The sequence below is a fragment of the Natator depressus genome, chromosome 2 (assembly GCF_965152275.1).
Source record: "Natator depressus isolate rNatDep1 chromosome 2, rNatDep2.hap1, whole genome shotgun sequence".
Lineage (NCBI taxonomy): Eukaryota > Metazoa > Chordata > Testudines > Cheloniidae > Natator > Natator depressus.
Window position 1 is genome coordinate 241,065,383 of NC_134235.1, and position 20,728 is coordinate 241,086,110.

General features: G+C 42.5%; 1 protein-coding gene across 3 annotated transcripts in view; it reads left to right on the forward strand.

Moving 5' to 3' along the window:
• ADARB2 (adenosine deaminase RNA specific B2 (inactive)) overlaps window positions 1–20,728 on the forward strand; it is a 425,242-nt gene that overhangs the window by 353,617 nt on the left and 50,897 nt on the right. For all 3 annotated transcript variants that reach the window (XM_074946237.1, XM_074946239.1, XM_074946238.1), the window contains 2 exons: window positions 11,379–11,547; window positions 19,134–19,285. In XM_074946237.1, coding sequence (XP_074802338.1) covers window positions 11,379–11,547; window positions 19,134–19,285 — 321 coding nt within the window. The remainder of the gene's footprint in view (window positions 1–11,378; window positions 11,548–19,133; window positions 19,286–20,728) is intronic.

Here is a 20,728-nt window from a genome sequence, read left to right on the forward strand (position 1 = left end):
AGAGCTTATAATTCAAAAGTTTTTCCTAATATCTAACCTAAATCTCCCTTGCTGCAGATTAAGCCTGTTACTTTTTGTCCTACCTTCAGTGGACATGGAGAACAATTGATACAGTCCTCTTTATAACAGCCCTTAACATATTGGAAGACTTATCAGGTCCCCCCCTCAGTCTTTTTTCTCAAGACTAAACAATGCCCAGTTTTTTTAACCTTTCCTCATAGGTCAGGTTTGCTAAATCTTGATCATTTTTGTTGGTCTCCTCTGGACTTTTTCCAGTTTGTCCACATCTTTCCGAAATTGTGGTGCCCAGAATTGGACACAGCTCTCCAGTTGGGGCCTTGACACTGCCAAGTAGAGCAGGACAATTACCTCCCGGTGTCTTACATACAACACTCCTGTTAATACTTCCCAGAATCATATTAGCCTTTATTGCAGCTGCATCACACTGTTTACTCATGTTCAGTTTGTGGTCAACTATAACTAGAGCCCTACCAAATTAGCGGACATGAAAAACGTGTCACAGACCATGAAATCTGGACTCCCCTGTGAAATAACATAAGAAAATAAGAACGGTCATACTGGGTCAACCAAAGGTCTATCTAGCCCAGTATCCTGAGGGAATGAACAGAACAGGTAATCATCAAGTGATCCATCCGCTGTCGCTCATTCCCTGCTTCTGGCAAACAGAGGCTAGGGACACCATCCCTGCCCATCCTGGCTAATAGCCATTGATGGATCTATCCTCCATGAATTTATCTAATTCTTTTTTAACCCTGTTATAGTCTTGGCCTTCACAACATCCTCTGGCAAGGAGTTCCACAGGTTTACTGTGCTTTGTGTGAAAAAATACTTCCTTTTGTTTGTTTTAAACATGCTGCCTATTAATTTCATTTGGTGGCCCCTAGTTCTTGTATTATGAGAAGGAGTAAATAACACTTCCTTATTTACTTTCTCCACACCAGTCATGATTTTATAGACTTCTCTCATATCCCCCCTTATCCTCTCTTTTCCAAACTCAAAAATCCCGGTTTTATTAATCTCACCTCAGACGGCAGCTGTTCCATACCCCTAATCATTTTTGTTGCCCTTTTCTGAACCTTTTCCAATTCCACTATATCTTTTTTTGAGATGGGACGACCACATCTGTACGCAGTATTCAAGATGTTGGTGTACCATGGATGTATATAGAGGGCAATATGATATTTTCTGTCTTATTATCTATCCCTTTCTTAATGATTCCCAACATTCTGTTCGCTTTTTTGACTGCCACTGCACATTGAGTGAATGTTTTCAGAGAACTATCCACAATGATGCCAAGATTTCTTTCTTGAGTGGTAACAGCTAAATTAGACCCCATCATTTTATATTTATAGTTGGGATTATTCACTATAATCTGGTCTTTTGTGTACTTTTACCCTATACTACACAGCGTTTCTCAGACTGGGGCTCCCGACCCAAAAAGGCATGGTAAGCCTATTGTAGGGGAGTTGTGGTATTGCTACCCTTACTTATGCACTGCCTTCAGCGCGGGGCGGCCAGACAGCAGTGGCTACTGACCAGGCACCCAGCTCTGAAGGCAGCGCCCCTGCTGGCGGTGGCGCGGCCTTCAAATACGGGTGTCTGACCAGCAGCCGCCACTCTCCATTCTGCATTCAGAGTTAGGTGGCTGGAGAGTGACATCTGCTGGCTGGGAGCCCAGCTCTGAAGGCAGCACTGCCAGCAGCAGCAGTGCAGAAGTAAGGGTGGCATGGTATGAACACATCCACGAAATTTTCTATTTTACGCTGTCAGTAACCCATGAAAAATGTGTGATTTCTCTGTGATTTAAGTAAACCCCTAATTATAACCTCCAGATCCTTTTCAGCAGTACTACCACCTAGAGAAGTTATTGCCCATTTTGTAGTTGTACATTTGATTTTTCTTTCCTAAGTGAAGAACTTTGCACTTGTCTTTATTGAATTTCATCTTGTTGAATTCAGATCAACTATCCAATTTGTCAAGGTTTTGAATTTTAAGCCTGTCCTCCAAAGTGCTTGCAACCCCTCCCAGATTTATGTCATCTGCAAATTTTATGGGCATCCTCTCTATTCTATTATCCAAGTCTTTAATGAAAATATTGAATAATACTCTGCGGGACCCCATGAGATATGTCCTTCCAATTTGACAGTAAACCATTCATAACTACTCTTTGAGTATGGTCTTTAAATCTGTTGTGCACCCACTTTATCATAATTTAATCTAGACCGTATTTTCTGAGTTTGTTTATGAGAATATCATGTGGAACTGTGTCGAAAACCTTACTAAAATTAAGGTATATCACATTTACTGCCTCCCTCATCCACTGGGTCAGTATCCCTATCAAAGAAGGAAAAGAAGCTGGTTTGGTTTGGCATGATTTGTTCTTGACAAATCCATGCCAAGTATTCCTTATAACCCTATTATCCTCCAGGTGCTTACAAACTGATTGTTTAATCATTTTCTCCAGTATCTTTCCAGGTACTGAAGTTAGGCTGACTGGTCTATAATTCCTTGGGTCCTTCTTGTTCCTCTTTTCAAAAATAGGTACTATGTTTGCTCTTCTCCAGTCTTCTGTCCTCCAAGAGTTCTCAAAGATAATTGCTAATGGCTCTGAGATTGCTTCAGCTAGTTTCTTAAGTACCCTATGATGAATTTCATCAGGCCCTGTCAACTTCAGTACATCTAACTTATCTAAATATTCTTTAACTTGTCCTTTCCCTATTTTGGCTTGCATTCCTTCCCTCTGGTTGTTAATATTAATTGTGTCAAGTATCTGGTTATCATTAACCTTTTTAGTGAAAACTGAAGCAATATAGGCATTAAGCACCTCAGCTTTTTTGATGTTATCAATTATTAGCACTCCTTTCCCTCTAAGTAGAGGACCCATACTTTCCTTTGGCTTTCTCTTGCTCCTAATGTATTTAAAGAATCTCTTCTTATTGACTTTTGTATCCCTTACCAAGTGTAACTCATTTTGGGTCTTAGCCTTTTTGATTTTGTTCCTACATACTTGTGCTGTTCTTTTGTACTCCACCTTATCAATTTGACCATGTTTCCTTTTTCTTGTAGGATTCCTTTTTGATTTTCAAGTCATTAAGGAGTTCCTGATGGAGCCATATTGACCTCTTGATATTCTTCCTGTCTTTCCTTTGCACCGGAATAGTTTGCAGTTGTGCCTTTAATATTGTCTCCTTGAGGAACTGCCAGCTCTCCTGAACTCCTGTTTCCCTTAGATTTTTCTTACCATGGAACCTTACCTGCCAGTTCTCTGAGTTTATTAAAGTCTACTTTTTTGAAATCCATTATCCTTATTCTGCTGCTCTCATTGCTTTCTTTCCTTAGAATCATGAAATCTAACATTTCATGGTCACTGTCACCCAGATTGCCTTTCACCTTCAGATTCGCTACCAATTCCTCCCTGTTGGTCAGAATCAAGTGCAAAATGGCTGTCCCCCTGGTTACTTCCTCCACTTTCTACTTTCAACGTTCCAAAAATTTGTCACCAATACATTCCAAGAACTTACTGGAAATTTTGTGTTTTGACATATTACTTTCCCAACAGATGCCTGGGTCTCGAAAGTTCCCCATTACTCTCAGGTCCTGTGTTTTGGATATTTCTGTTGTTTGTTTTAGAAATGCCTCATCCACCTCCTCTTCCTGATTTGGTGGTCTGTAGTAGACCTCCCACCATGGCATAACACAGAGACTTTACACAGAGACTCTCAACAGGTCTGCCTCACACCTCCTTCTGGATCTCAGAACAAGTGTATATATCCTTCATGTATAATGCAACTCTTTTCCCCTTCCTGTCCTTTCTGAACAAGCTATAGACCTCTATACCACTATTCCAGTCATGAGACTTATCCCACCAAGTCTCTGTGATGCCAATTAAATCACAATTTAGCTTATGTGCTAATACTTCCAATTCTCCTTGCATTTATGTATAGACATTTAAAATGTTGATCATATTTCTCTCCCCCCCCCGATTACCTTCTTGTTGCTCCTTTGACCCTATTGTCATTTTCCACATCTCCCCCAGCCCCATAACATCTAACCCAATATTAAAGTCACTATTTTTATACTTACCTGTGGGTTTTTGTCATCTGCCCCCTGTGAACCTAGTTTAAAGCCCTCCTCACTAAGTTGGCAAGTTGGTGCATGAAGATGCTTTCCCCCTTCTTGGTCAGTGGACCCCATTTCTTCCTAGAGGACCTTCTTCCCAGTACAGCATCCCATGGTTGAAGAAGCCAACGCCCTCCTCTTGCCGCCCTCTGTCTATTGAAGGACACAGAAAACTGAGGTCCAACACCCTTTGATTTAAGAATAGGTTTATTAACTGCAGTGTAATTACCCTATTCCACCTGAGGTAATTATTTTCTGGTTTCTAAACCCCCTCTGCAGTTTCAATAGGATACAATTATTATTCTTCACTTCCTAAACTTTTGTACAGTATAAAGAACACTGTTAAAGGATTGCTGAGCTCAACTTCAAAGAGGTAGCTGCATTTCAGTGGTGGTTAAATAGACCCTGGTATATCCCTCACCAATCTCACAGGGGTGCGATGGGGCTTAATTTATTTTTATAAAAGCCACTGAGATCTTCAGATGGAAGGCACTATATAAGCAGAAAGTTGTATTACTTAATGGAGTATTTTTGTGTGAGAAAATTGACCCATTACAATTATAGTATGTATATTTTGCATATGTATACACAATAAAGATCCTGTGGGGAAATCCATTTTTCTCTCCATGGATACAACCTGGTTTATTATAACTTCTAAGATTTCATCGATTCATATCAGGCTTTGGTAAAAAGCCCATGCCCTCGCTCAGTGTTTTTCTCTGAGGTGCTTGTTTCTGATTTTCTCATACACAGTAATACTTCCAGCATGGAACCTGTTTATCAAAGTGGGAAGAAAAGGGTGGAGAAACTTTTGTAATGCTGCCGTGCAGGCCCAAGCTGGTGAGCAGAGCACAGGAGAAAGGTGGGAAAATAAGAACAGGTTGAATAAAATCCTCAAATTAATATAATTTATCGATAAATTGGAGAGAATTCAGAGAAGGGAAAGACATGATTTTGGGGCTGGGGGAATTGATTTACAGCATGAGGGAAGATTAAAAGAACAGAGCCTGCATTTAGCCTATGTATCAATGATATAATACACACACACACACTCTGCTTCGGAGAAATTCCCTTCATATCCTTGTAATGTAAGGTCTCACTTGAGAAGATATAAATTAGTCAATAGACTCCTGGCCTCTTAGCATACAATATAACATAAAAATACCTAGTCTTTTATACTGTACTTGATAAACAAAATAGCAAAATGCTTTACAGAGAAAATTAGTCATAAACCATCCAGAAAAGATTTTTTTTAAGGTAGAATTGAAAAGGAAAACTCCCCTGACTAACCCAAGTAATTCAGGCAATTGATCCTGCCACCCTGGTACAGCATACAAGTATAACCCACTGGTGAGTATCGGTTATAGATCCCCTTCTGTGCCTGATCTGCTGACATGTGAGTCTGTTGCAGCCACAGCTGGAGAGAATTGGTCCTTTAGCGCAAGCTATTGTAGCTCATGTTTGTAGCTCTGGAGATCCTCACTTTCAGTCCCTGCTGTGTTGGCCAAAATAGCAGCCATCACATAAAGAATCTGCAAATCAGGACGTAATCCAGCTCTATTGGAATCAGGGGGAGTTTTCCCATCGACTTCAATGCGGGCTGTATCAAGTCCAAAGGGCTGGTGTCAGAACCCAGAGCCCTGCTACCCGAGTTGAACCTGATGGGACCCAACTAGAAATGTTGAGTCCAGGTCAGGTCGGGTGGGAAAACAAACAGACCCTCTCAGGCTTGGGTCAGGGGGCCATCTCTCCACCTGCCTGTGGGATCAGCATATGCGCAGTATGCTGCTGTCTGGAGTGTGCGTACCTGTCGAGGAGTAGCCGAGCCCCTCACTCCACAGCACATGCAGTGCAGCATGGAGAGCTGGCCGGCAGGAGCAGGACCCACAGTCACTGGCACATGCAACTGCCATTGCACAAATCCCCAGCAGGAGGAGAGAGATGACCCCCGGGGCAGGAGGCAGCAGCTCCTGTTCAGGGGTAAGAGTTGGGGTCATGTCAGACTCAAACCCCCTGGGCTCAGGGTTGATTGGCTGGCCTTCTGTCTGGGTTGGGCCTTTCAGGGAAACTGGGCCCGATCCCATGCCTAGGGATTCAACAGGAATTTTCACAGTGACTGCAAAGGATGGGAGCCCTTTCTGGTTAGAAGTTCATTGTACCCACATAAGGTGGAATCCTGGCCTCACTAGAGTCAAAGGCAAAATTCCCATTGACACCATCAGGGCCAGGATCATACTCATGGCCTGAGCCTCCGAAGTTCTGACCACAACATCCATTGAGGTTGCGAGTTTCCAGCACCACTCTTCGCCTTACTAGGCTGGGCCTGTGCTCGAGCTGGGGGAGTCATTTGCAAATATATTTGTCCAATAATTTACCCACTAATTTTTGCATATAATATTTTGAATAAAACATCTGGCAAATTCTTTCCCCCTTCACCCAGCTGCCACTGTGAAAAGAGTTGAATCCATTTTTCAGCCCATACGCTGACACAGCTCCCCTATTTCCTTTCCCCTGCTCCATTTCCTTTTTAAATTGAAAACTATTAGGAGCGTTTAGGCAAATAATAGAAACCTGAGTGTCGGCACCTCTTATAAATTGCTCACTAGTTACTTTTGCCCTAATGTCTTCTCAAATGTTATTTCATGCCAGGCTGTGAAGGGAAGAAATGCTTGAAGAACTCTGACAGTTGATGGGTCAGGAGTCAAGGTCATAATATAGAAGTTCATTTCTTCTTATTTTTCAAATGATCTGACTGTAGGGTTAGCAATGGTTGGCAGCTTTAATCTGGACCTGGTTTAGGTGTACAACAGCTAAAAGTGTACATGTTTGATTTTCAGTGAAGGATGTTCTCTTAGCTTGGTTCCAGTCAGCAACGATGTGGATTCTTTTCAAGAGCTATATCTTCCTGTCCAGAGAGCTCTGTGTGTGCATCTGTCACAAACCAGAGCTGTAGAAATAATGCTAATGAAAATGTTTGTGGAACATTCATCTGAATAAATATCACAGATTCACGATGAAAATATTTGAGACGCCTTTTGGTTGGTTTTCCACAACCATTCATAAGAGTTAATGGGGGAGGGGCGTAGTAGAGCCTGAGGCTACCCTCTAAGGCAGCAGTTATCAAACTGTGGGTCGGGACCCCAAAGTGAGTCACGACTCCATTTTAATAGGGTCACCAGGGCTGGCTTAGACTTGCTGGGGTTCAGGGCCGAAGCCTGAGTCCCACCACCCAGGGCCAAAGCCAAAGCCCCAGGGCTTCAGCCCTGGGTCATGGGGCTCAGGTTACAGGTCCCCTGCCTGGGGCTGAAGCCCTTGGGTTTCAGCTTTGGCCCCCCTGCCCAGGGTGATGGGGCTCAGGCGGATTCAGGCTTCAGTCCCCCCTGCTGGGATGGTGTAGCAATTGTTGTTGTCAGAAAGGGGTCCTGGTGCAATGAAGTTTGAGAACGCCTGCTCTAAGGGAACCCGAAAGAGCTATTACACCAGTATGGGATCATCAGATTGTGCCACACATCAGCTCCGCCTCTTTTCAGTCCTCGCCCATTCTCTGTACTGCTGCCATCAGGGGGTGGTGGCAAATAGCCAGTGATACCAGATCTGTGCTAGCCGAGGATTCCACCACAGTCAGTGCTTCCTTTTTCCTATATGTAAAATGGGGATAATAACATCCCTTTGTTCTGCTGCATGTTTGGAGGTTAGATTAATGAACATTTAGAAAGTACCTTGAGATTATCAGGTAGAAGTTGCTATAGAAATGCCAAGTATTATTGAAGCGAGAACAAATACAGAGATGGTAAATAACAATTAATAATTAATGTTGATTGTTTACTAACAATTTGAGGTAGAAGGCTCAAGCTAACTGTACTGCAAAATCAACAAATATTGGTTAAACTATACAGAAGGATCTCTCCAGTCTCAATCATTGGCCCCAAAAATTTAGGTTCAGCAGCTGAAAATACTACACAGAATAACAATGTGACAAGTCTTTCCTCCATTAGAATATAAGTGTGACTTCACCAAGGGGCTGGGTTGCAAATAAATTCATCTTGTGTTCATGGAAAGTTATATCAAGGGAATGACTTTCTGATTCTATACATATACATAATAAAGCATGCAAGAGAAGGATTCATTTGCATACATGCTCCTGAATGCATCAGACACCTGTCATATTGTCAAAAGTATTTTTCATTATGCCGGGTTCCCTCACACGTGGTGTTCAGCAGCAGTACATTGGTCACAGAGCGCTATACGCCTTTGGCTCCTCACTGACATGTGGCTATTTCAGTGCTAATGCATAACTCATGTACATCTGTGTTTCTGGGTGTCTTAGTGCTGCAACATACATGAGGAGCATGGGTACTATTTCCACTAATTGGGAATAAGACATGTTGGAAGATCACTACATCTCTAACAATGCACAAGGCCAATTTTGTGGGAACTTGGAAGCCAACTCCTCTAAGAAGGGTCCACAGTCATCTTGATGTCCTTGATACTTGTGACACTTAATATTTGTTTACTTTGTGACAGCAACACTGGCATATATGTGGCTCTGTGAAGGCATATCACCACACCGAGTGGACAAGTGTGTCCATATCTGTGGAGACTGGGGAGCAGTATCTAATTCACCCAAGGGGGAAAAGGTTCCTTAATATCAATAGTGGCCCTGATATTGTTATGCGGGAGGGTGTTGGTGGTGGCCAGCAAGCGTGTCTCTGATTTATGTTCATCAGAGACCTCATAGAAGATGATGGACACACCGGTCACCTTTCATTCAGATTAAATGGAAGAAGCAGTTGAACTCCTTTATGGAGTAAGGTAGCTAAAAGAACAGAAGCCCCTGCCCAAGGCACTGGATTGCATGGGAAGGCCTGAGCAAGAAGAAGGAAGAATATAAAGGTTCCCTGAGACGGATTGCAAACACAGGGACTGGGGCATTCATTGGTGGAGCTGTGTGTGTCAGAAGGTGAAAGGAAGCAGAAAGCCAGGAGAAAGCAAGAAAAGCAGCTGATAGTATTGCCCTAAAAGGGAGCAGAGATAGAGCTCCATGGGCACAAGAGTGGTTAGGAGCAGACATGAATTTCATTGAAACTGCCTGGATACAGTCAGAGATAGAACAATGGGCTAGATGGACCATGGGTCTGAAACAATACAGCAATTCCTATCTTCCTTAACTGTGACATTAGTGTCCCGAGTTGGAGAGTTGAGGTCAAAGAAGTTGTAATGCACAGACTGCAAATATCCCTTTTTGTAGCATGGAAGCCACATCTCCGTATAATTTTTTTTCCATAATAACAATAAAAACAAACACAAATATTTGTTCATTCTTTCTCTTCACTGCATTTTCCAGCATCTCCCTTGTGTGTCTCTCTTTTAGCTTGTGAAAAAATTGTCTCTTATATTTCCAAACACATTGTCATTAGGCTCGAAACTACAATAATAATATTAATTGATAATCACAACACAGATAAATCAACTTCCACAATGATGTGCACTTTGCAGTTACTGCCTATAGCACCTTCCATCTGAGGATCACAAAGTGCTTTAGAAACCACAGTGAGTTAAGCTTCACAACACCCTTTGGAGCTTGGGAAGTAGTTTTGCCATTTTACGAACTGGGAAACTGAGCAACAGAGAAGTCAAGTTTACACAGGAAGTCTGTGGCAGAGCCAAAACTACAACCCAGGTCATCTCCTGAGTCCCAGTCCTCTGCTTTAACCACAAAACAATCCTTCCCATTTTATCTTATCTGCAATTTACTGCTGCTTATCTCATATCCAACCCAGGGATCTTATGGGAGAACATGTCCCTAAGCAGCATGCTTCTAATCCAGAAAATCATTGCAATTTCTTGTTTGTTTCACTGCTCAATAGATTTCAGCATACAACTAAGTAGCTGACTATATAAGATGAATCTCAAAGCTTATCACACCTAAAGAAGGTCACAAAAAGGAGAACAAAGCAAATGTGCATGCAGAACAGTATGCATTCTCCAGCAAAGTGTTTCAAAGACAGAAGCACTTGGCCTGCGGTAAGACGGTTTCCATTCACAGCATGGATATATCTGACCCGAGGCTCCCTGTCTTAATCACAGCTCCGTTAAATCTTAACGTTTTGGATTGCTGTGCCCTGTGTGTGTATATAATAACTGTTTACAGCTGTAAAACATGGATTAAAGTTCTTGGGATACTTGATCAAGCCCTGATGGTATCTCATTTGACCAGAACACATTCGTTAGGGGTAGATTTGTTTGTTGGTTTGTTTTCTCTGTCAATCAAAAATGGGCATGTTCTGTAAAGTGCTCTGCAATCACTTAAGTGGGTTTTATTTCAATGCATTTTTAAACTGTTCTCCCAGGGCTGTACTGAAGAACAACACTCCTGTCCTGGAGAACAAAACTCCTGTTGACTTCAGTGGAGCCAGGTTTCACCCCTAAAATGTTGTTCATTCAGCTGAATGAACATTTTAGGGGTGAAATCTGGCTCCATTGAAGTCAACAAGAGTTTTGCCATCAACTTCAATTGGGCCAGGATTTCACCCCATAGATCTACAGGTTGTGGCTATTTTGAATAAAAAAGGAGCAACCACAGCTGCCCTTCCCTTTAATATTGAGAGGAGCCCATGGAGACTGTAGGTCCGAGCCAGCAACGTTCCATCTAAGTCTGAGCAGAGACTACATTTCAGAACCCTGTGGGCCTCAATATAGGAAGCACTGATGTAGAGGTACATGTGAGGGTGGGGAAGGAAACCAGACAGAAAGTAGGATCTCTTTGTTCTCTGAGATTTTTAAAGAAGAGAAGCTCCAGAAGTGTTACTTGCATTTTATTTAGCACTTCCAGTACACTAGTGATGAAAGCTAACATTATAGGGAGTGTGTGTTCCCATCAGAAAATGTCTTCAGCAGCTCATAAAACCCTGGCCATTTATCAGCACTGCGGGAGATCTTTATTACCTACTTACAGCATGTGCTTTTCTATGATGTAGTTATTGATTTAACAAGTAAACTTTGTGGCAAGCTTTTATCCAGGAATTAGCAGTGCAGACTGAAATAGAGCCTGTATTATTCTAATAGCGCTGAGATGTGAGGGTACTGCATATTCCAAAAGCCATATAATCATTTTCATCAGCATCCCATTAGGGCTGTCTCAGCTGCCACATCAAAATGGGGGCTGCAAGAACTTTAACAATTACGATGTCTCGCTAACCCTGAGGCAAGTTACAACTCTTTTGTTTTCCTTTCTGCAGGCTTGGACACCAGGCAGGCTCAGGTTATTGTGCTGTCATCGGGTACCAAATGTATAAACGGAGAATACATTAACGATCAAGGGCGTGTGGTCAACGACTGCCATGCAGAAATTCTGGCAAGGAGAGCATTTGTTCATTTCCTTTTCTCTCAGCTGGAGCTACACCTAAGGTAAACTGAATTTTGTTGATGCCTGGGAAATATTATATGGGCTTCTGTGGAACAGATCTGTCCTCTAGATGCCTGACGATACATCATTGTTTATGAGTCTTTGGCTGATGAGTGGCCAATATACTCTGCCAAGGAAAGCAGAGTTAGATAGTCTATTGTTTTGGGTTATGAGCTCTTTCATTCCAGCTGATTTTCCTTCAGCAGCTATTAGATATGAATCATAAAGTCAAGTTTTATGAAGTCTGATGATTTTCTGCAAATTCTTTAACCACAGACCTAATAATAACCCTCGCTGGTCAGAGATTCTTATTACAGGCATTTTCCTTCCTTGCTGAACCTGAGTTACCTCAGGAAAGTGATTTACATCTCTCTCTCTCTCTCTCTCACACACACACACACACACACACACACACACACACACTTGAACTACACTGATCATTAACACATTCGTTGGCTTGCTAGAGAACCACTGCCTGTTAACGATATAGCAGACCTGCTATGAAAGAACTAGATATTATTGCTCCTTCTTTGTTTTGTTAAAAATGTCATAGCAGGCATAGTTACTGGAAATTATTCTGATGTGGGTGCCTCTTTGTTGCTAGTGTCTTCAGCCTTGCCCTTGTCATTGTTTCTTAGATTATTCATTTTTATAGTCATTAATTATCCATTTCTGTCTCTTAACAAGTTCCCCTTCTGCTGCCACAACAATACCAGCCTCAGCCTTGATGGCATCCTTGTCTATCTCTTCTACACTGCCCTGGGTGCATGAATCACCCTTTCTGAGCTGATCCTTAAGACTGGGGTGGGCAAACTACGGCCTGCAGGCCGGATGTGGCCGACTAGCCGTTTTAAGCCAGCCCTCGAGCTCCTGCTGGGGAGCAGGGTCGGGAGCCTTGGAAGCAGCAGCATGGCCCCCCTCTGGCTCCTACGTGCTCCAATGGCCCTTCTCCAATGGCCCCCTCTGGCACACCAATGGGAGCTGCCAGGGCAGTGCCTGCAGATGGGGCAGTGTGCAGAGCCACCTGGCCGTGTCTCCGCGTAGGAGCCGGAAAAGGGACATGCCGCTACTTCCAGGAGCCTCTTGAGGTAAGCACCACTCGGAGCCTGCACCCCTGAGCCTTTCCCCACATTCCAACCCCTTGCCCTGATCCCCCTCCTGCCCTCCGAACCCCTCGATCCCAGCCTGGAGTATCCTCCTGCATCCCAAACCCCTCAGCCCCACCCCAGAGCCCACACCCCCAGCTGGAGCCTGCACCCCTTCCCGCATCCCAACCCCCTGCCCCAGCCCTGATCCCCCTCCCGTCCTCCAAACCCCTTGGTCCCAGTCCAGAGCACCCTCCTAGACCCCAAATTCCTCATCCCCAGACCCACCCCAGAGCCTGCACCCCCAGCCAGAGCCTGAACATTTTTCTGGCCCCACCCCGGAGCCTGCACCCCATCCCCAATTTTGTGAGCATTCATGGCCTGCCATACATTTCTATTCCCAGATGTGGCCCTTGGGCCAAAAAGTTTGCCCACCCCTGTTTAAGACTTTACTTTCTCCAGATCTTTTCTCTGGACAGATTCTTTTGCATTTTGGTAGTTCCTAGAATCCTCAATCTGGGCTCATGGCCCCATTGTGCTAAGTGTTATCCACGAGTGTATCTAGCAAGATGCCTACAAGAAACTAACAAATAAGGAGCTGAAGCTGTGGGTGGGTAGCATATATTTTTATCAAAGATCCAAAGAACCAACAACAACAAAACCCTCAGTTGTAAGTTGTACTCTCCATTTTTTGTTTTCACAGGGCCTTATCCAAAGCCCATTAAAGTAAATGGAAAAACTCCCATTGACTTCAAAGGGCTTTGGATTAGGCCCCGAAGATGCAAGCATCTCTGAGATGGGACTGTGTCTTCCTGAACATGTGGGAGAGCACCTGACACATTGCGAGGTCAACCATAATAGTCATAACAACATTAGTAAATTTGCACTTCAAGCTACGAGGAGAAGATGTTAAATAGATGAGGATGGTCTAATGAGGTTGGGGAGACAGACAAGACACTTGAGGGGTTTAATCACAACTAGCATTCTCTCTCCTTCACTCTTTATTGTTTTCATTTCAAGTTTACATTAAATTATTATGTTTTCAGCAGTTAGCAACCCCACTACTTGCTTTATATTGAAAGCTGTACCCGTCTCTCTTGGCTTATAAGTGCTACCACCATATTTTAAGCTATTGTATTGATCCAGCTTCATAATACATTCAGTTATATTATGTTATTTTGATTGATGTAACATTTTTTTTGTAAAGCGAATTCTCAGTGCAATACAAATTCTGCTTATGGCGACTTCTGCAAATGTTTCTGTTCAGGAAAGAACCAAAACCGCTGCTCCCCTGACCTGTACGCACACAAAAAATCCCAACAAAAATGGTGAAACCCCAACACCCTCTGAAACACAGAGCTGAAAATATTGTAGAGTCAGGTTCCGCTCCCTTGCTATCCATGTATAAATCAAATAATCCTTTTATATGTAAGAATAATGTGAATATATATAACCTTGTTACATACTCTTCGTGCCAAATGTTCACTGCTATACTATGGAAATGCCAAGCCATCATCAGGAGCTTTGTCACAAGTCAAGAAACTGTGGATGTTCAAGTGAAATGCTAAGCGGGTTTTTGTAACAACTTCTACACTTTGGATTAAATTTTGCTCCATCTTCTACTGGCGTGGAGGCTCTCCTGGCAGACAAACCCAATGTGATTCCATTGCACAGCTTAGGGCAGAGGTTTGGGGGGGACGTACAGAGGGTCTATATGCCATGTGCAGAGCTCAGTCCCAGAATGATTCCCTGCACCCCAATGCATGGGCAGACTAGGGACAAGACAGATGATTCTCTACTGCATAAATGCTCCCGTCCTTCCCTATGGAAAGGACACATTAGAGCTTTGGTGGCTACTCTACAGTCTTCATCATCTGTCTGTCCCCCACGCAGCCCAGCTACTCAATTTGGTCTGTGAGGGCTAGATTTCACCTCGGTGAATTTATTTTATGAGTTTTTAACAATACTCTGTTTTCTTAATAATGGGATCTGATCCTTAGGAGAAGTAAATTGACATAACTCCACTGACTTCAATGGGACTTAAACACATGCTTAAGTTCTTTGCAGACTCAGACTTTTGTCTAATAGTCTGTAGACGGGCTTGAAAAAAGCAGGAACAGGGATGCATGAGGAAGCAACAATAGGGATGGAGGAGGACTAGATAAGTGAACAAGGACATTCTGCTATCTTCTATATTTGATACAACTACAAAATTATAAAAATAATTTAAATTACAAATGCATATTTTTAATTCTTCTTGTTTTTGACATTAGAAATGCCAATTCCCTGTTTGTTGTTTTTTGTTGGTGGTGAGGTTTTTGATGATTAGAGGCCTGGACTGGGAGCTTTCTCATTTCTCAAATGAAGAGATAGGCGTGTTGAATGTTTCACAAGCAGAACGTTTCTCTCAAAGTTTGTCAGAAGTTTGAATTAAATAGATGTTACAAAAATTCTTGGCTGCTCAGATTTATTTTATTTTATTTGTGACAGTCACAATCCCACTAATTCTCTAGATGTCTATGAAAAGACCAGACTTTTCCAATGTAAAAATAAAAAGCAACAACAAAAAAAACTTTTTGGGGGCCTTCTTTATACATCATAAAGAATGAAGAAAGGCTACCAAAACTGTTTTATACCAGTGAACTGCATTGACTTCAGTGGAGTTACTTCTGCTTTACACTGGTTTGTGAGAAGGAGAATCAGGCTCTCTATTTTCATTCTTTACAGGTCACCCTTAATAAAACTATTATCTGCCTATTGAACATATTGGTATGGCATAGTGATCTTGCTAGTAAAGAGGCTTTGCAGTTCCCAGGGAGATAAGCTGCACTGGGAGCTTATGCATTTCCAACCAATCAGATTGCAACCTCTATCCAAACCACACTTTAGCTTATACATGATGAAGCATGTAGTAATTTTCATCCAATCAAATGAAATTAGCGGCAATAAAACCAGCCACTTCGCCATAAATTTAACTCATACCTTGTTTTCATCCCAGTGGTCTCTTAATGGACTTGACTGCTTTTCTGTTAAGCTTGCTATTAAGGTACCTGTGGGAGACCATACACATTTATAGTACTGTAATTGGTCTACAGACTTCCCTTACCTGCATTTTACAAGCATTGTTTGCCCAAAATAACTCCTGTAATTTTTTCAGAGAGTAAGAACCTGATTCAGCAAAGCACTTAACATGTGCTTAACCTTAAGCACATGCTTAAATCCCTTTGAAGTCAGCTTTAAGTATATGCTTGTGTCCTGCTGAATAAGGAAAGGCTTAAGCACATGTTTAGGGTTAAGCACATTCTTTTGAATCAGGGCCTATACACTGAAAATAGGAAGCCCTACCTGTGTGTCAAAATTCCCAACTTCTGCTATTTTGCTGTTACCAATTCTGCTCAGCTGCAGGCCTTCCTTCACATCCCAAATACCAGATATGAAAGAAAGAGAGTGCATAATAGCTAAATGCATAGGAATAGATTCTGCCTTTTAGCCACTGCCTGCATTGGAACGGGTATACTGATAGCAGATCCTGAAGTCATGATGCTTGTGCCAATACAATAGACTTCATTCTTCACTGTGTAGTTATCTGTGCCTGTGCAAAGTAGGTGTAAACCACATTCTGACTTAGTAATATTTTAAACCCTCTGTGCATTCACACTACACAGGTGTAAATGACTATGTGAGGGGCTAGGTAATGGGGAATCTGGCGCAATGGCTCTGGGAGAAGAAGTGCATTTAACACGGTATACTGTTCTCTCACTGTCCCGTTCTTATGAGCATCACTTTTGGCTCTGGAATCCCCTCGTCCTAGCACTCTGAGAGCACAAGGATAACCCTGCACCTGGATCCAGCACCAGTATACATGGTGCCCAGGGAATCCACCCAAGTCATGCTGCCCCCAGTTCTCATTAAAAAGAGAATCGTGGCTGTCTCAGTATTAGAGATGCTCAACTGCTATGCAGGGAGGGATCTGAATTCAAAATCAACCCTAGAAATACCACCCCACAGGCTGGTTAGGAGCCTGGAGATAATAATGCTTTCAGAATCCTGGAACAAGACCGAGGCTGCACTGCCCTCTAGCTCTGCTGACTATTTTTAAAGAAGCTATTTATCTCCCATTAGCCATAGATATTCCTTGATACTCAGGGAGTGGAAGAGGAATAGGGTTAATCAGTGAAAAATAATAGAACAGGGTGGGTGATGATTACTATGAACTCCCTTAATCCAGCCCAGTAAAGGACTATTCCAACATACCTACCACCCTACCTAGCAACTGTTTCTAAGTCGCACAAGCTTTCTCCCCCTCCCATCCCCCCGCAGAGTTTTACATAATAATAGCAGGCACTAAGACTGCCCTGCTCTGCAGTCTCCCAGCTGATTTTGCAGTGAATTATTTAAAGGCAACAGTGATTTCTCTGAAGTCCAAGCAGCAGGTCTTACAGGTATTTTATTATTTCAGAGATTTCTATCAGGGCGATAATATAATTAGTGTGATTGGGAAAATTCCGTCAAAGCAGGAAGAAAAACAAGAGAGCTACATGTGGCAGTCTCTTCTCAGGAAACCTTATGGCTCACTTTTCCCACAGGCAGGCTAATGTGCCTGTAAATTTTGCCTGACAGAAAACTCATCATAGCCTCAAAAACCGACAAAACAACCAATCCATGGAAGAGTGACAGCCAAATACCTCTAATGGTGCACAGATTGCACTGGGAAAAAAACAAGCAGGCCCCTCAAGGAACAAGCCTGTTCCCATCTTGGAAAAAAAGCATCCCAGTTACACCAAGCGTAGGCAGAGCAGCAGAACTAGCCTGCGCAAAAGGATTGCTCACATTTCAGATTAGATGGGCAGAAATCCTGTTCCATGTAGGAGAACCTTCCACATACAGACCCGGTTCTGGTCTCAGATATGCACACATACTACTCATTGACTTCACTGGGTGTATCTGAGGGCAGAGGTGCGATCACAGTGTGAGCGGCTTGTCATTTCTCAGCTACACTAATCACATTATCACCTTAAAAATTATAATCCTCATCACTAAAAGGTGTGTGATCCTACTGTCTGTCAAAAAAATCATCACTGCCTTCAAACAATCCAAAGGGAAATCACCTGGGATGCTGCACAAGAGAGCAGCCATGAAACCTGCTCTTGTTTTAAACAACATTAGTGAAAGGAATTTGCCTTCTCTAGCAACCTTTGCTAGGGTGACAGGTTGGCTAAGTGCAATGTGTCCCCTTCTAGCTGCAGAGCCACTTAGGCAGTAGCAGTAGTAAGCTCTTAACTTCTAACTGAATTAGTTTTGTAAGGGAGACAAGGTAGGTGAGGTGATATCTCTTATTGGACCACCTTCTGTTGCTGGAAGGTATAAGCTTTCAAGCTACACAGAGCTCTTAGGTCTGGGAAAGGAAGCAGTGTCTGAAGTGCTCTGTGTAGCTCAAAAAGCTTGTACCTTCTACCAACTGAAGTTTGTCCAATAAAAGATATCACCTCACCTACTTTGTCCCTCTCATATCCTGGGACCAACACAGCTACAACAGCACTTCAGACAAGAATTAGTATTTTAGCTAAAGTAGTAGACGTCTGTGTTTTTGGTGCACAGGGCCCAGGTTCTATCTTCATTTCACCAGGAAACTTGTGATTCCCAAAGATTTCAAAACAGACAAGAGAGCCACTGTCAGTCAAGAATCAGAGGTCAGTTATGGGGGGGGGGGGAGGGGGAGAGAGCGGCATTCCTTTAGGATTTACACTTGGCTATGGATGAATAGGGAGGAAAACAGAAGCCCATTTTTGGATGTCTGAAATCTGTTAGGTTTCAGAATAGCTGCTGTGTTAGTCTGTATTCGCAAAAAGAAAAGGAGGACTTGTGGCACTTTAGAGACTAACAAATTTATTTGAGCATAAGCTTCATCCGATGAAGTGAGCTGTAGCTCACGAAAGCTTATGCTCAGATAAATTTGTTAGTCTCTAAGGTGCCACAAGTACTCCTTTTCTTTTTGAAATCTGTTATTTTCTTTTCAGGATTTCTGTTCATAAATTCAGGGCACTGCGATATGACCTCAATTCTGCAAAGCATTTAAGCATGTGCTTAAGTCACCTTGAATTTCAACGGGATCTGAGCACATGCTTAGGGGCTGTGATGAATAGGGATAATTTGTTAAACCTAAGGGAGCTGTTCTCCTTTGATATGTGCACATAAGTCCCATCAGTACCAATGAGATTTATGTACTGTACATCCAGATCCCCTCTATCATTCGAATAAATTCCAGCTAAGCAAGCCAAGAAACACATCGACAGTTCCTGGACCTTTTGAGCACCTCATTTACTTAGAGTAGCTTATTATTTTTCTACCATTGACACTAGCCAAAATATGATGAAAGGTGCTAATAAAACAAACAAACAAAACCCCCAAAGGATACAAAGAGAAACAAAACCACCACTGAGAAAGCAGAAATGTTTCTGATTTGGAATGTAACAAATGACCCGGAACTTCTTTTGTGATCATAGCAAACGGCGAGAGGACTGGGAGCGATCAGTCTTCGTGCGATTAAAAGAGGGAGGCTACAGGCTGAAAGAAAACATTCTGTTCCATCTGTATGTGAGCACTTCACCCTGCGGAGATGCACGCCTCAACTCCCCCTACGAAATCACAACTGACTGTAAGAGCAATTACTCCTCCAACCCTACCCCTCCCCTTTTTTTTAAGGCAGATCTTTGTTCCTTTGTTTGTGGATAACATATTTCACTAGCAAGCACAGATGATAGGGGTGTGTGTCTGTCTGGATCTCTGTATGTATGTGTTGGGATGGAAACTGTGTGGGTGGAAATGAAAGCTGGTCAAGGTGTCATGGGACTTCCGTGCCTGCCTGCAGCTCAGTGGCTGTGCTGTAAGAAAACCCCACAGGCCCTAGTAAATAAACACCTTTCATGTAAAGACCTGGGAGATCATCCAAGCCATGGTCCTCTGGTGGAGCAGAGCATCACAACTGTGACTGGATTTGGCCGTTTCCTTCTCAGGGTTTAGGTTGTACAATCATAATAGTTCCTTGTGATTATCAAAAATAGTCTGTCATCCAATGATCCCAAAGCACTTTGCAAACAGCTTGTTGTTGTTATTATTAATTTTATTATTATTATTATTACCCAGTTCTTATATGGTGATTTTCATCCACAGATCTCAAAAGCACAGTAGTTTCTAGAGGCCCCAACTGAGACCAGGATCCCATTGTGCTAAATGCTGCACATATACGTAGTGACAAACAGTCCCTGCCTGAAAGAGCTTACGGAACAAACAAGACAGAAATGAATGGAAGGGGAAACAGAGACACAGAAAGGTGATGTGACCTGCCTTAGGTCACACAACACCCTTGTTGCAAGTATCTTGATCTTCATGTTGCAGGCAAAGAAACTGAGGCACATAGTGGAGAGATTTGATCAACTCACACAGCCAATGAGTAATATAGCTGGAGAGTGGTACTTCTCCCAAACCCCACTTTACAAACATATTTGTTCATTTTTAAATATTATTTTCCTGGGAATGGAAAGTTTCACACCTGTAATGATATGTGGAACATCAAGCCTACCAAGCTGAAATTAAAAAAAACATTCCTATTGGTAATAATATTGGTCCCAGTTTGTAGAAGGTGGAAAGATGTCCTGGACTGGGACTCAGAAGACCTGAGTTCTATTCCTGGCTCTGCTCTGGCCTGCTGGGGGACCTTAGACAAGATACTTCAACTCCCTGTATCTCAGCTTCCCTGTCTGTAAAATGGGGATAATGATAGTGACCTCCTTTGTACATCACTTTCAGAACTACTGATGAAAAGCGCTATACAAGGGCTAGGTATTAATTATTAATTTATTATTATTTATTTCTATATTCTGTAATGGTGTCATAGAAAATATAAAGAAGAGAAAGAAAATGTCAAAAAGTCAAACAAAAAACTAGTCTAATTTCAAGGCTAATTTCAACAAAGAGCTAGCACAAGCCATCAAACACCAGTGATTACTCTCTAAAGATGCATTAATGTTTAAAAACAGCGTCTCGCCTTGTGGTTTCTGGTTTTGAGTAGGAATATGGTAAGCCTTTATCAATATGTGGA